The sequence below is a fragment of the Perna viridis genome, chromosome 3, assembly GCF_037379345.1.
Source record: "Perna viridis isolate PV_CMFRI_1.1 ecotype Kerala chromosome 3, ASM3737934v1, whole genome shotgun sequence".
In the NCBI taxonomy this organism is placed as follows: domain Eukaryota; kingdom Metazoa; phylum Mollusca; class Bivalvia; order Mytilida; family Mytilidae; genus Perna; species Perna viridis.
Genome location: NC_142447.1, coordinates 54784258 through 54799047, shown reverse-complemented (window position 1 = coordinate 54799047; position 14790 = coordinate 54784258). Strand labels below are relative to the sequence as shown.

The 14790-nt window shown below is 31.9% G+C and overlaps 1 protein-coding gene across 2 annotated transcripts; it reads right to left on the bottom strand.

Annotated features, from left to right (window-relative positions):
- Positions 1–346: 346 nt before the first annotated feature.
- Positions 347–13368, bottom strand: LOC148622952 (epidermal differentiation-specific protein-like). Of its 2 annotated transcripts, none has more exons than XM_088573338.1 (8): positions 13230–13368; positions 9071–9192; positions 8487–8604; positions 5937–6079; positions 4647–4776; positions 4101–4302; positions 2050–2209; positions 347–1376 (listed from the first exon to the last, which is right to left on the bottom strand). In XM_088573338.1, exons 1-8 carry the CDS (start codon positions 13239–13241, stop codon positions 1220–1222), a joined length of 1044 nt encoding a protein of 347 aa, XP_088429464.1. In that variant the 5' UTR covers positions 13242–13368; the 3' UTR covers positions 347–1219. The 2 variants fall into 2 exon arrangements, with proteins under 2 accessions (XP_088429464.1, XP_088429463.1); XM_088573337.1 differs by lacking the exon at positions 13230–13368 and adding an exon at positions 9972–10013.
- Between the last annotated feature and the right edge of the window lie 1422 nt (positions 13369–14790).

Sequence of the window (14790 nt, the reverse complement as noted above, 5' to 3'; positions counted from 1 at the left end):
GAGAGTCAATGTGTAATTTCAGAATGATCTTAATTGCCACTTTTTGCTTTTTTCTTGAAAAACGATATTATGATTGGCTGTTTTAAACAACAGGAAAGTCGCGAACAAAACAAACTCAAGATGGAAAACACAAAAAGGGGCAAAAAGACACACAGAAACAAAGCCCATGAAACCAACAGTTAGCGTGGGTAAACTTATGTGCTGCTGATGGATGAGTACTTCTTGTATTTGAAGGACACCTCTTTTAATCTTATACTGTTTCATTTGTCAGGTCTATATCAGATGTAATTGGTATGTGTGTTATCGTAAAACAAACGATATTGTTTGGTATTAAAAATACTAGAGATATTAACATATTCTTTATTTTAAAGCAATGCTATACAGAATCTAATCAGTAAGTCGCAGAAAATAAAGCGAATCAAATCATCAAATTTGCATCCATTTAGTCATTGAATACTGATAAAAATATAATTATATGAACAATTATTATATTGTCAATCTTCATTTGTTCGTGTGTAGTACATTATAAACAATATATATTTTTTATTCTTTGTACTACTAATAATAAACCATATCAAACTTATTAAACACATTATATTCTGTCGTAAATTAAGGGATCAATCAAAATTACAGCAAATTACCTTGATGGAACTTTTAATTCGCTGAATCAAATTTGTCAGGCAATCTTTCAAGGTTAATCGCATGGATTACTTTACAACAGTCTTGCAACAGTTTTGAAATTTTAACAGATTTGTGGTTTTGTTGAAGTTCAATAAACAATGTCAAAGACATTTTGAATTAACGATGCTTGACATCACAGATAGTTTAAAACATACCAAATTAAAATTGCACTGTTTTCAAATGTGTATTCGATGTTTTTTGTTCCACAAATCTAATTTCGTTTAATTGTACTGGTTTCAAAGTTGAGTCTTCTGTCTGAACTTAATATGTCACTTTCAAATTGTTAAACAAAAATAACATTATATAAAAGAGTTATCAAGGGAACCAAGATTCTAGCTGAAATAAAGGGATGTAATCCACAGGCAACGACCAGATATCGAAAACAGACACGACAAAGAATATAAAATAACAAAAACGGGAAAAATGAGACACACAAAGTAACAAAAGTAAATAAGCAAATAAAACTATTATTATCTAAAGCATGCTCTAGTTATATGTTAAGATTCCTTGACTAACTTAAAATGTTCCTGTTGTCAGTTTATTGTACTTTCTCTTCTTTGAAATTGGTAACAAAGCCGTAAAAGCTGACGCCCTTAAATGTGCCATATTCGGTCCAGGTCTTATGACCTTGTTTCATAACGGCTGTGAACGGTACATCGTATTTCCCCTCAGTTATAACTGTTGACAACACCATCCTGAAATTGATATGTCTATTGTTGAGTAGTCATGAAAAAAGCCATAACGCAAATACGTTATGAAGTAGGATGTGAGCATGCAAATTTACCTAATGTTAAAAGTTAAAATGGATACATATTTAAATGCAGCAGCAAAGGAATTTCATTAAAAACCCCTATGCATATTTGGTGTAAAAAAAAGTTATTTGGTCGGAACCGTCAGCATTTTTCTACTTTTAGCCCTTGTTTCTGATACTTTACAAATTCTTATATAGAAACCCTTCATTTTGTTTGTCATCTCTAAGTAGATGAAATACTCGTATTCACTGAAAATATCTTAGTAATTTATTATTGTTCCCTGAATTTGTTTAAATTGTGAACTTTTAGAAACTCTTTCTTATCTATTCGTTATTAACTTGGCATATTTAACTTCATGGTATTATCAAAACGAAGCAGGTATCTGAAATGTTTAAAACCAATTAGAGAGTAATTTTTGACAATTTTACCAACTGTAAAGTATATGTATTAACTAATCAGGTTTCAGTAAAAAGTAAAGGTACGAAAACATTATTCGAACAAAAACAAATAAATATAAAGCGACTATGTAATTGCGCAATAAATGAAATGAACTTGACTAAAAGTTAACATTTCTGGATACCAAAGAAACTTTGATGGATCTAGAAATGACGCTAACTTTGATCTTGCAGGTATCTTTGAAGGAAATTCGACAGACCACTTCTCTGTTTTTGATGTTTTTGTTCCAGAGTTACTCCCAACATCATAACTAGCTTCGGCACTCAAAGAAATTTTTCCTTCTGCTAGGAAAGGTATACCAGTTTGTACTTCCACGGAAGCTAAAATAAAATATGATATAACACAATATCTGATAAATTTTATAAGATTTCAACGAGATCACATACATACACACTAAAGTAAGCTTCATCAACAGTTCCAGACTTGTACTAGATGTTACTTTAACTACAGTCTTTAATGGGAAATCAAATTATCTCTTTTTCATTAAAGCTCCTCTATATTATACACCAAACTGTTTGCTATGATATAGGAGAAACATATATGATATTGCTAACTATGTTAATTAAAACAACATATCAAATGACAGCTTACAGTTCAACTGAAAGCAAATTCATAATTTTGCTTTTATTTCTAAAAAAAAGTGTTCATCAATTTCAGGATGCATTTTATAGTGTTTTCGAAATACTTAATGAAATTTAACCAAGTTTTGGTAATAAAGAACCTATCTTCAAATAAGACTGAATGTTGATCATATAAAGACGTATAAATGACATTACTGAAAATTTTTCTTATATAAAACTATAACTTTTCAATGAATGTTTGAATACCCACTTTCGGACCATATAGTGTTTAAAAAGGTCATAGTTTTGTAAAATCATATTACCGTTTCACTATACTAGTATTTATTATTTTATACTTTTTAGTATGTACTCTCTATTCAATTGTTTATAAAATGTAGAATGATCACAATGTAAAATCATGGAGATGCATTTGTTTATTTCTTAAAACGAACATTGAGATCTATCTTATTTATTTTAATTTTGAAAAAATAAAAACAGACAAGGTGTTATGAAATTTATCACCAGTAGACAAATGATGCGCATGTTTGTCGTACTTTATAATGAATCTAATAAATCTATTAAAACCATGATCTGTTTAAACTATGTTAAAACTGTTAACAAAATAGATAATTTCTAAATATAAAAAATACGAGGTGTGGTATAATTGCCAATGTGACAGTCATCAACCTGAAGTCAAACAACAAACAAATAAACTTCTACAGGTCATCACACTTTCCTCAATGGTGGATAAAACCAATAAATCAAATCAAACAATAGGCCCCAAAATAAATACGATGAAACTACATTCGTATGCATTAACACGAAAATCGACCTGATCTATAGCAAAAACGTTAAACTAATAACAATGAACATGTAAAAACAACGACAATCACTGGACTACAAGTTCCTGGCTTTGGACGGACAGATAATGTATGTGGCGGGGTTAACGATATTTGTGAGCGCTCAACCCTCCCAATACCTAGGGTAGTTGTGGGAAAATACAACAATAAAACGAACTATAAAACTCTGTTGCTAGGGTATTTAACTTTTAAGATCGATCCAAAATACAAACACTTCAACAAATAGGACAAAACACAACAAGCTGTATCTACCTTGAAAGAGTACTCGCTGTTTCTGTAAGCCAGTTCAAAATCAAAAAGCAACTTATAAGCACACCTTATTTACTAAAAAAACATCAATGAAAACACGCCCAACAGAATTTAGTGAAACTATATCATAAAATGTCTAAGTAAAACAAATCTTCGTCCAAATGCAAAGATAAAATGCGGTGACGTTCACGTGGCTTTGTGCATTAACATTACACCTGTCCGACTTCCTACTAATGGGCCTTTCTGATATTAACTTTCTCTTTTCGACCACACACTTATGAAAAGAACTGCTGAGATTATCATACAGAGAGACATTCACAGTATTAATATGTCTATGACATTAAACTATAACTTGTTACATCTTTCAAGAACGTATGAGAGATTTAAAACTAGAAAACGTCAATTTGGCAGTCAAAAACACCCATTCTACGATAAAATAACATCTATCAGAATATATATTGAACAGACATTCAAATTAATTCTTAAGAACAAAATAAATAAACAAAGATAAGAAGTATTTTTTTTCTTTTGCGGGCTCTCACCTGAAACACGTGCGCCTTGATTCCAATGGAACTCGTATGTATTTTCTTTGGTGATACTTTTTTCCTCTTTAATTGATAGATGTTGCTCTACAGATGAATCATTTATTTGTGTCCACTCAAATACCGCCGAGGGTTTGGTTGTAATAATTGCTTTAGTGAGGTCAAAAGCTAACTTCACAATAGTGACCGATCCTGTTGGTTTCTAAAAAATGTTATATGAATAATTAAACTCGGAAAGAAATATAAAAACTTTATCCCAAAATTGCATTTCTGTCCTGTTTACTTCGAACAGTTTCTCCTCTCATGTTTAAGAGTAATTACTGCACAGGGCAAACCACTCTTTCATTTCTTTACAGTTATTCTGTAGTTAAATATTGATAAAATAAGGTGACTTCGTTGAACAAAATAAATTGTTATCTTTTAATTCAATTAATTTGTTTAAATTAATTATTTATAACTCAGAATTATATCATTTATAATTTTTACTCTCCTTACTATAAATATCTTATCGTTCGAAAACACCTACAATGCTATCTATAGACTCACAATTTGTATGGCCTTTAAGGAAGATATCATATCATTCGGAAACTGTCCCTCGGATGCAGACATGGAATAGTTCCCAAGTAGGTAGAGTGTCTGTTGTCCCTTAAAATCTGCGTCTGTATATGCAATCCATCTAAAAGACAGAAACAAATGTTAAAGAACGTATTATCTTTGAGAATCATTTACTGTAAGTACCTACAAAACATACTGCTTTGTTTAAATAAACTCAGCATGTTGAGTATAATATAGCAGTAATAAAAGGTAGTACTATTATATATATTGTTAAAATGTGAATAGCTTCTATAAAAGATGCATTCAGGCAATGTGCCACACATAAGAATCATATGGTTTGCATCATATGATTATCACATGAATCGAGAACCATATGACAATCATATGTTTCAATTTACATATGGTTATCGCATGATTATCATATGAGAGTCAAATGTTATTCAAACATATGATTATCAAATGCTTAAAGCCAAAATTAACATATGAGCATAATTTATATAATATGACAATCATACTTTAAATATCATTTGATTATTATTTGATTACCATATAATTATTGTAGTAAGAACCATATGAATACCATATGTGACACATTTGTACTGTGTACACAATGTGTTGTCAAAGCATTTAAATAAATAAATGGACCTTTCTTCAAAGTATAGGCAACCTTTTCTAAATAGGGATAGGTACTGTACGGGAAGTCATGGTTGTTTTATCTAATTGTCCGTTTTGTAAATAAAAAATATATACGTTTTTGATAATACCAAAAGTGTTTTACTCTCTAATTCTCGAACATGAAGATATTATCAAAGAAGCTTACAGCTTGATCAGGGCCTCCTCGAAATGAACGAATATGACAGCGTTGTTAGCAAGGAAAAGGAAACTAGTTTCACCTTTTTTTCTTTGACGAAAACTATAAATTTTAGAACTAAGGCATATAATTCGTACCCAGCTATCTTAATTGATCTATGTCATTCCAAATATTCGTCAAAAGTCATGCACATTTCATAACAGAACACGTTTTTTTTGTGAATTACTTTAACTAACTTTTTTCTAAAAAAAAATAGTAATTGAATGGATGAGAATGGTTACCAAGTGTTCGTACATATGGTGATTCCTAAAGCTTATAAATGTCCTCTTCTCCTGATAAAGTACTGTTTACTGTAGTATTTTATGTCATAAAAATATAATAAATTTCAACTATAAAAATAACATGTCTTTTATTTTGAATTATTATATTCGATGACGTTAAAATGACGACGTTTAGAACTATATACCTACCCTCCACTATAAACTCTGATGGAAGACACTCTATCGTTAAAATTGTACCATTGTAGATTCTTTGCATCGTCATGTAAATCAAGACTTTTTCCTTGAAAATTCCAATCTGTGTACAACGTACAGGAAGGCAATTCGGTAAAATCCTTAAAATACAACACACACTAAATAGAAAACCCCAAGCAATTGATTGTCCAGACATCACATTTTGTCACTTTAGTTGGGTATTAATTGGTGTGTACACACATCAGGCAATCGGGTTATTATAGGATTAAACAGGTACATGTGTTTTCGGTCGTTCATAAAACGTATTTATAGAATCTAGTTCTCTGACAATTTAATTATGGGGCGAATTAGTGAGATTGTAAGCATTTATAACTTTCCCCGAGCTGAAAATTACACTCTGTAAACAAACTGTACCGGTAAAATCAATGTGGATGTAATAAATTATTCTTACGTCTATATCATGCCGTTTAGGTCGTTGCCACACTCTTTCGAACTATACGGCCGCCATATCGGCTGACCGGTGTTCATGCATGTATGAACGAGCTGACACAGTTCATGCAAGTATGAACTTTCTAGCAAAGACGTTCTCAACCAATCGAAAAGGCTATTAGCATAAATAATCTTATGATTAGATTTATTTAATAGTGCGATCTTTAAACTGGCAATTATTAATGTGATCTGCACCCAAGCCAAAACAATAAAGAGATGAAATTATTTTAACTTTGTTGACAGGTAAATTACTAAAACGAATGATTAATTATCATCAATAGCCGTTTGATTTTCAATACACATTCTTTCAAAAACGTGAACATTAGAATCGTTCGTAAAATCAAACCATTTACAAATGATGCAAGTTTTGAACTGCAATAAAAAGGCCCAAAGTTTGGAATTAGCATTAAACATGTCTGGACCAGCAAACTGACAACGTATGGAGTTATAAAAGAGTAATCAAGGGAACCAATGTTATAGCGGTAATCAAAAGAATGTAATCCAAGGACAAAGACCAGAGATGGAAAATAGACATACACAACAAAGAACATAAAGTAACTAAAATCATGCATACAAAGTAACAAAAGCAAATGAGCAACTCAGACTCCACTAAAACCTGGGAGCATGAACTAGGTGCACCGGTAGGGTAAGTGTCCTCTGCTTTTCTAGAAACACCCGCCGAGTTGTTCATAAAAAGTTAAGTCCGGGATAGACGAAAGAGGAAAGGAAAACTATGACATGTTGAACATATCAGTTTTCATGGCGCAGATGGATACACGGTAACGATCCACGAGTTCATGATGACGACCATAAAACTTTTGTAGGGGTGATTTCAATCTTGTAGCAACATAACCTTGTTCCAGAAGCATATTTATTAGAATTCTAGCGCGATACAAAAAGTCGGAATAACGTATGAGTTGTAATATTAACACTCCATACCGTTGTGCCGAAGGGATGTTGCCGCAGATGGAAGGAAAGTTGACAATTTTGAATGAAAAGTCATCACGTTTGTCGTAAAGTTTGGTCAATAGTTTTCCTTTAACATCGATTTCTAAGTGTAGGTCAAGATATGAGCTGACTTCACAGTGTCTGTAGTATCCTTCATCTCAAGTTCTTTGGGGTAGATGCGATATATCAAATCACCAAAATTAGGATTGTTTAAAGATAATACGTCATCTTTATAGAGGAAACTGAGATTAAAGCATCTAGCTAAACGATATTCTTTCTTTGGGATAAGATCAGCTATAAAGTCAGCTTCATAAGAGTGAAGTAGGTCAGCAAGTATAGGAGCACAACTTGTTCCCATTGGAATTCAGACCGTTTGTTGAAAAACGCGTCCACCTCACTGGACAAATATGTTGTCGATTAAAAATTCCAATATTTTTTAAACATCTTCTTCTGTATATTTGGAAGATGATTTGGAATTATTTCTTCCAAATTATGAGGAATCTTTACCAAGAACTATATATTTGTATCTAGGTGTACCATCTTTTTTTTGAAAAACAACGATGTATAATGTTTTTAAGTCGGAATTTTAACTGAGTATGTGGAATGGAAGTATACAGTGTTGAAAAATAGTAGGTTTTAATACTATTATATTCTGATAATAGTCTTGAACTGATTGTCTCCAAAAGATTTTTTCAGGTTCTACATTGAATTAATACCGAGGTGAAGTTAAGAAGTTTTGAAAGAGGTTTGGTGGTACATTTCGCAGATCCAGCTATGTAACGTTGTTTGTATGGATTCTTGTGGAGTTTAAGAATCCAGTACATAGACGGTAATACACATTCATCGTAGAGAGACAAAGGGAAGATAGCACAGATTTATTGTTTTCCACAATTTCTTCTTTGGAGAGTGTTTTTGGAGTGTATTTTTGATTCAGTATTTTCTTATGTGCATGTATAAATTGAATCTTTTACTTTTTTTAAAATTCAATTTATTGATTTTTATTAATTTATAGGAACCAACATAGTTATGAAAATTCTATCATTCCCGAAGCAAAGAGATTTCAGATGGAGTCAACTTTATGTTATATATTCATATAAAATATGAACTTACATTGTCGATAAGCTTTATTGATGAAGCAGTATCATTCCATTCTAAAACGTTCTTTTTCTCTCCCGCACAAACAACATATATGCTTCCTTGGTAGTTGATGTGTTGAAAGAGAACCCATCTGTAATGATTTCAACCAGTTACTTTAAATGACGATGTGCATTTTGAAGTCTTATACATTAATGCATATAGTGTTTTAACCTTAGAATGGGAAATTGCAAATACCACTTTTATTTTTTACAAGAATTTAGTTTCATTCCATAGGTTTATAATACCGACCCTATTAACATAAAAAATCGATATATATATATACAACGTCTTAGAATGTGACGACTCTATTCGCTACACTGCTCCATTGGATCAAATTGATACAGGGAAGATAATGTAAACTTATAGAAGGGTCTGATAATTCCCAACGATGTTAGAACTATCATATTTGCAAAGCAAATTTTTTGTCGTTCCGTCCGCGGGATTCGAGCTCGTACCGCTGTGACATCTATGTCAACCCCGCCTGTACTACGTCCAGCGTCCTAGACCACTCGGCCAGATATAATATATATATATTAAACTTATCAAAAAATACGCACACACCACCTTCTACCACTACACTGGACAATGTATCGTTGAAACCAACGTTTACAAAATTAGAGCAGCTGTTGGTAAAAGTCAGACTCCTCCCGCCGAAATCTCTGTGTTCATAGAGAGTTATCTAAATCATAAATAGAAGGTAAAGAATCGTCAGAGCAATATCAAACCTAAGCAGTTTAAATAATAATACTTGTTATAAATATTCAGAGCAATATCAAACCTGAGCAGTTTAAAAAATGATATTTGTTTTTTTATGGAATATCTTATTTCAGATGATCTCTTTAAATATGAAGAAATCATGGCCATGTGGTAAGAGAAACACATTAAATCCTGTGTTATCAATGTCTTATCTGCGTTAATATGTCTTCTTCTTCTGTATACATCGTTAATTTCAACAAGATACCATGATGTACATAAAGTAAAATTAAAAAGAAATGGTGATGAAATATCTCAATTATACAAATGAACAAAAATTATCAATAGTCACCATCTTAAATATGCATTAAGTGATTATTACACATTTTAGTTGATATCACCATGTCTTTAAAACGTATTTAGAAGTTTTGAAAATATTTTGAAGAATTATATCTAAAATATCTTACGAAAACAGATTGTACATCATGGTATCTTGTTGAAATTAACGATGTCGCCCTAGTATGCATCACTCCATTGGTTTTTACGAGTCCCCTTTCTGACTACTGTCAGAGAGCTGTATTGTTATATCAAGACTTTTACCAGATTAAAATAACTTGCATCTTTGAAAAGTGCCAATTTCATACATATTTTATACAATTTTATCACAGAAGTACAACAATCGAATGCAAAACTTGGGTAGTCGGTAACTGTTTCTGAATGAGAAATATATGTGAATACTGTCGACTTTTGCAATAAATGACTTACCGCCTGTCTGATAATTATACCGAGCATCGCATGCGAAGCTCACGATAGACGTTCAGTCAAACGGAATAGATATCAGACAGGTCCGCAGAAATGGGTCAGGTATTCAAAGTGAAAGTAGCATTTAAATTGATTTCAAATTAAAACAGTTCCTTTCAGTCATTGTCCTTTTCCCAATGCATTAACAAACGTAGGAAAAGTGTACAAGTGCGATGTTCAGTTGTAGGTTGTGCCCAACTTATACAGGTGCTTCGGAAAAGTAAATATGTCCTGTTTAAACAGCAGCACTCATCACGAGGAAATGTCCGAAAAACTTTTAAGATAAAACATATATGTGAATTAGATCATTAATGCCGAAGATGATTCAAATACGTCATGTTTTAAATGGCCTAAACGCGAACACATGAAATAGAGACGATCTACATACAAAATGTAGCGAACTGAATGAAAAAACAAAGATTACACTTAAAACCCGAAGGTAAGGGAAATTATACGTCACACAATAAGAAAGCGGTAGCAATATTAACTCCCACGAAACAAAACGGGAGTTATATCAGGTGCTCCAGAACGGTAAGCACGCCCTGCTCCAACAGTGTCCGCCACATATTGGAAGTGAGTATAATCCGGTAATATCTAACAACAATAGTGCAATTCCGCAACACGTGTAAAGACAAATTGACATTTTGGCGTAATCGTTCATTCTTCATTGTGTATCATGTTATAAGCGTAGTTGATAACTTGGAAATAGTGGACAAATATCCGAAATTGACAAAACTAGATTAAGGTAACGAAAAAAATTTATCAACTGTTATCTCAAATTAGAGAATTCGATCTTGAATTAAGTTTTTTTATCAAAAAGTCATAAATCAAGCAATAAATATTACCATAGGGCCAAAAATTTACATTTCAAAAGAAATAAAATCTATATCTCTCTGAACGCACTAACATGATAGCACGATTTTGTCAAATAATTGATAAAATGAGTTCACAAAAAAATGTATATATATAATCGAAATTTTAATATTTATTTTAGCCGAAACTGGACTGGATATTTGTCTAGCTTGAATACAGGACATATTTTAAGAGCATTTTACTTAAGAATACTAAAACTTAAAATAATCAAAGACTAAGGTCTTCAAAGTCGCTAATCGTCAAATATTCTCTTCCACTGATTTAGACTTAACACGCATAGACATGTGTATGATATGTATTAAAATAGGTGCGTTGTAGCTATCTTCGAGTCGCTTATGATATTGACCAGGGAACCAGATTAAACAATTGGCAATAAATATTCATAAATATCGGGCCGTGCTAATGCATAATGACCTATATAGTCTTGTAACGAGTTCCTGTGCCTGAATCGGAAACTGGGTAATGTTCAATGCTAACCGATCATTTTTATGTAAACTTCCCTTTCTCGTACATGCAAGAAACACGCATAGAACACACGTGTATGATAGTTAAGAGGTACATTTTTATCTCGTATGAAGCTAGAACTATGACGCGATGGCGGTAAACACGACGAAGATCTGCAGCATTACGTGGCGTATGACTATATATCTATGCAAATCATAAGATTAAGTACTGAAAGAAGTCGCTAACAATATTAGCAACTTACAAGGCGTTCTGAAAATGCAAAGCCACGTCATTGTTACAAGTGCAAAGTCATAAACCTATTGAAGTGTCCGATAATAAGAATGACAATCATTATCTAACTTATCTATACAGTACAAAAACAAAAACTTTATTTAACGTCGATATTTTAAAACAACACAACATCCTGGGAGCTTTAAATATCAACATACATGCACTACAAAAAATAACATTACATCACAAGTACAATACATGGCAACTATCTAGTCCTTTTTATGCAAACATACAAAAGTCATCAGCCAACATAAAAGGCAAAGAGCAGCAAATGTAAAATAGGGTTAAAACGAAAGCGCAGCATAGATAGTCAATAATGTAAAAGCATAAACCAGAGCTGTTATGAATAGCAAACAGAACAATGACATGACATGCCGTTCCAAGAGTTGAGAAGATTATTAAATTGAGTAAAAGATGATTCTCTACGAAAGTGGTCTAGCATGTCATTCCGGGTTTTTTCCAGCAAAATTAGTTTACTTCCGATAGAGGATGAAATTTATTTTATCTCTCCAGACATGGGCATGTAAACTTTAATTTTTAAAAAAATGCGAATTCCAATGCACTCTCAATATAGCAATGTGAATAATAATTATATATAGCAGTGAACCACTTGCTTAACCCCATATAAAAAATGCTGAGGCATATAACACAACAATGAAACGATAATGAAATTTTACATGTTATATTCATTAAAATTATCTAAAGAATTATTTTTTTTATTTAACAGTTGCGACAAATTTGTTTAGATCACTTTATTGTTTAATATATTTCAGATTATCTTTGAATTATAGTTTTGTATACATACATTGAAAAGTTAAGAAATAGTACACAGCAAATATAAATTTTTAATTAAGTGCACTTTGTTGTGCATATGAAAACTCAATCGGTCAAAACATCACATGGGTTTTAAATGTAATCATCGTACTGAGTATTAGTACTACATAGATTTACGTGATACATGGTGATATCACTAATATAGAAGATACTAGTAGATAGATGGATTAGCGGTCAGATATCCAATTCTATTGCTTTGTAATGCTGTATTTAATTGCTGCAGTGCGTTTAATTTTATGTCACATCTCAATAATCTTAAATGGAATAGCACATGTTATGTTTTTGAATTGTGTGGTTCAAACAGTGATAGCTATAAATTCATGCTACTGCGCATCAGATTAAAATGTTGGCATATAATGAATGATGATACAAAAAAGTACGCATATATTTAACACGACTACTTAGACGGACAGAAAAAGTAAAACATTTAATTTTAGTCTGCTTGAAATTGCAATTGTACCACGGAAGACACAACGGCAAATAATTATAATATTAGAGTAATAATATCAACACAAAACAAACACAAACAAAACAACAGCAACAACAACAATAAACAAAAATCAAAAATACAAAAAAAATAATGAAATTACATCCACACTGCACATTGAAACAAAAAGAATATAATCAATGCATATGATTTTTGAGAGAACAAAATTTGAAGAAATGGTACTATACCTCTAAAGTGAACTATTTTAACCTGTCTTGTTTGGTCGTACAAATCTTTGGTCTTTACAGTTAAAACCCCTTTTAAAATGTACAGATTGACTGCAGTTAGCTTACCTTAGGATCCATGGTGTTGTCTTCCAAGACCTTCCTGGAGTACGCTTTATATAGTCTACGAAACCGGATTTTGGCAAGCGCCTACACGAGTTGACCAACATATTTGAATTACCAGAACAGTCATTACTTTTCCAAACCATATTAGTGGTTAAGTTATGAGTGTTTTGTGAAACCTTATCACAGTTTCTTTCTTTTTTTTTTATATGTAATTATTGTAGGACAGGCTGTCTAGGGGATACAGTGTCACCATTTCAAACGACCATTAATTAAAATGGCAATATGGCAGTAATAATTCATATAATTATCATATGAATATAAAGAAGGGCTAGAACTAAATGCCTATTTTCTTTTTCTAAAAACCCGGATGCTACACAATGGCATATAAATGATAGTTATGTATTTGATTTGGTGTATCATTACCCTTTTGTTTATCATTTTAAGATATAAACATGAGAAAACAGTATGTATGAGCTAAGATTAATTGACACGTAAGGCTAAAAATACAAAATTTATCAATACCTTTTTAAAGTTCGACTTCAAGATAACTTGATCAAGTCTCCTCCCTGACTACGATTATGCAGACAGATAAATGATTGACGATCTTACAAATTCGTTCTATTTGGATCAGGAAATAGAAGTTAAAAATACGTTATCCATCTACATGATACCAATTTGTTCACCGTGTCATAGTTTTTAGTCGAGTCCGGCTTACCCATTCATTTTTGTGGCTTTGCACGTGTTATTTTTGTTATTTGATGTTCTTTGTTATATTTGTCTCTTTTCCTTCTTATGTCATTATTCGTGAAATGTGTTCTTTTAATTTCCATTTGAGTCCTGGTTTCCTTGGTTACTCTATTAAACCGTTATGGTGAAAACATGATGTTTTGTCAAACCGTTTAACGTATGGTTTCTTTATGGATTTAGTATGTCATTATGGTCAATACCGTATTTTTCTGCACATGCGTTTATTTTTTCATATTCCAATGAAAATGAAAAGGAACTTTATCTGCGTTTCCGTGAAGACAGCATAGGACGCAGTTCTGAGCACATTATCGACGAAAAATATAGAAGTATCACCAAAAAAAGGAAAATTCAAAATCAAAGAACAGGACAAAAGCGCAAAATTCTGGCAAAAACACAAAAATATGGAAACGGAGATGAGAGAAAACCCGGCAAGCGTCAAGTTCTATGGGTTGTCAATCCGTTAAAATCTACCCATAGATATCTTCTCATGTCTAGAACAAATTTGTTTATTAATATTACAAAAAATGTTTAATATTGACAAGCGACATTTTGTCCTCCTTTATTACGAAAACTTTAAGTAAATATGAGGAAATATATGTATGGTTTAATGCATTAAAATATGTCCAGTATCATTTTAACATATGTTACCACAGAACTGTTTTCTGATTAAATGATATTTCTGTTTATCCATATAACAATAATAGACAAATTCAATTCGAAAACAAACATAATCAGCTACATGTTTTTTCGAACGCCACTAAGTTATCAGTTTTTGGCCGATCGAGAAACAGAATTGCGATCAGGTGACTTGCGTTTC

Excerpts from the sequence above, each read along its gene's own strand:
- LOC148622952 (XM_088573337.1), bottom strand. The coding sequence starts at position 9,998 with ATGCTCGGTATAATTATCAGACAGGCG. Across the intron at positions 2,210-4,100 it reads TCAAGGCGCACGTGTTTCAG|CTTCCGTGGAAGTACAAACT; the intron begins GTGAGAGCCCGC and ends ATTTTATTTTAG. Across the intron at positions 1,377-2,049 it reads AAGATACCTGCAAGATCAAA|GATGGTGTTGTCAACAGTTA; the intron begins GTTAGCGTCATT and ends TATCAATTTCAG.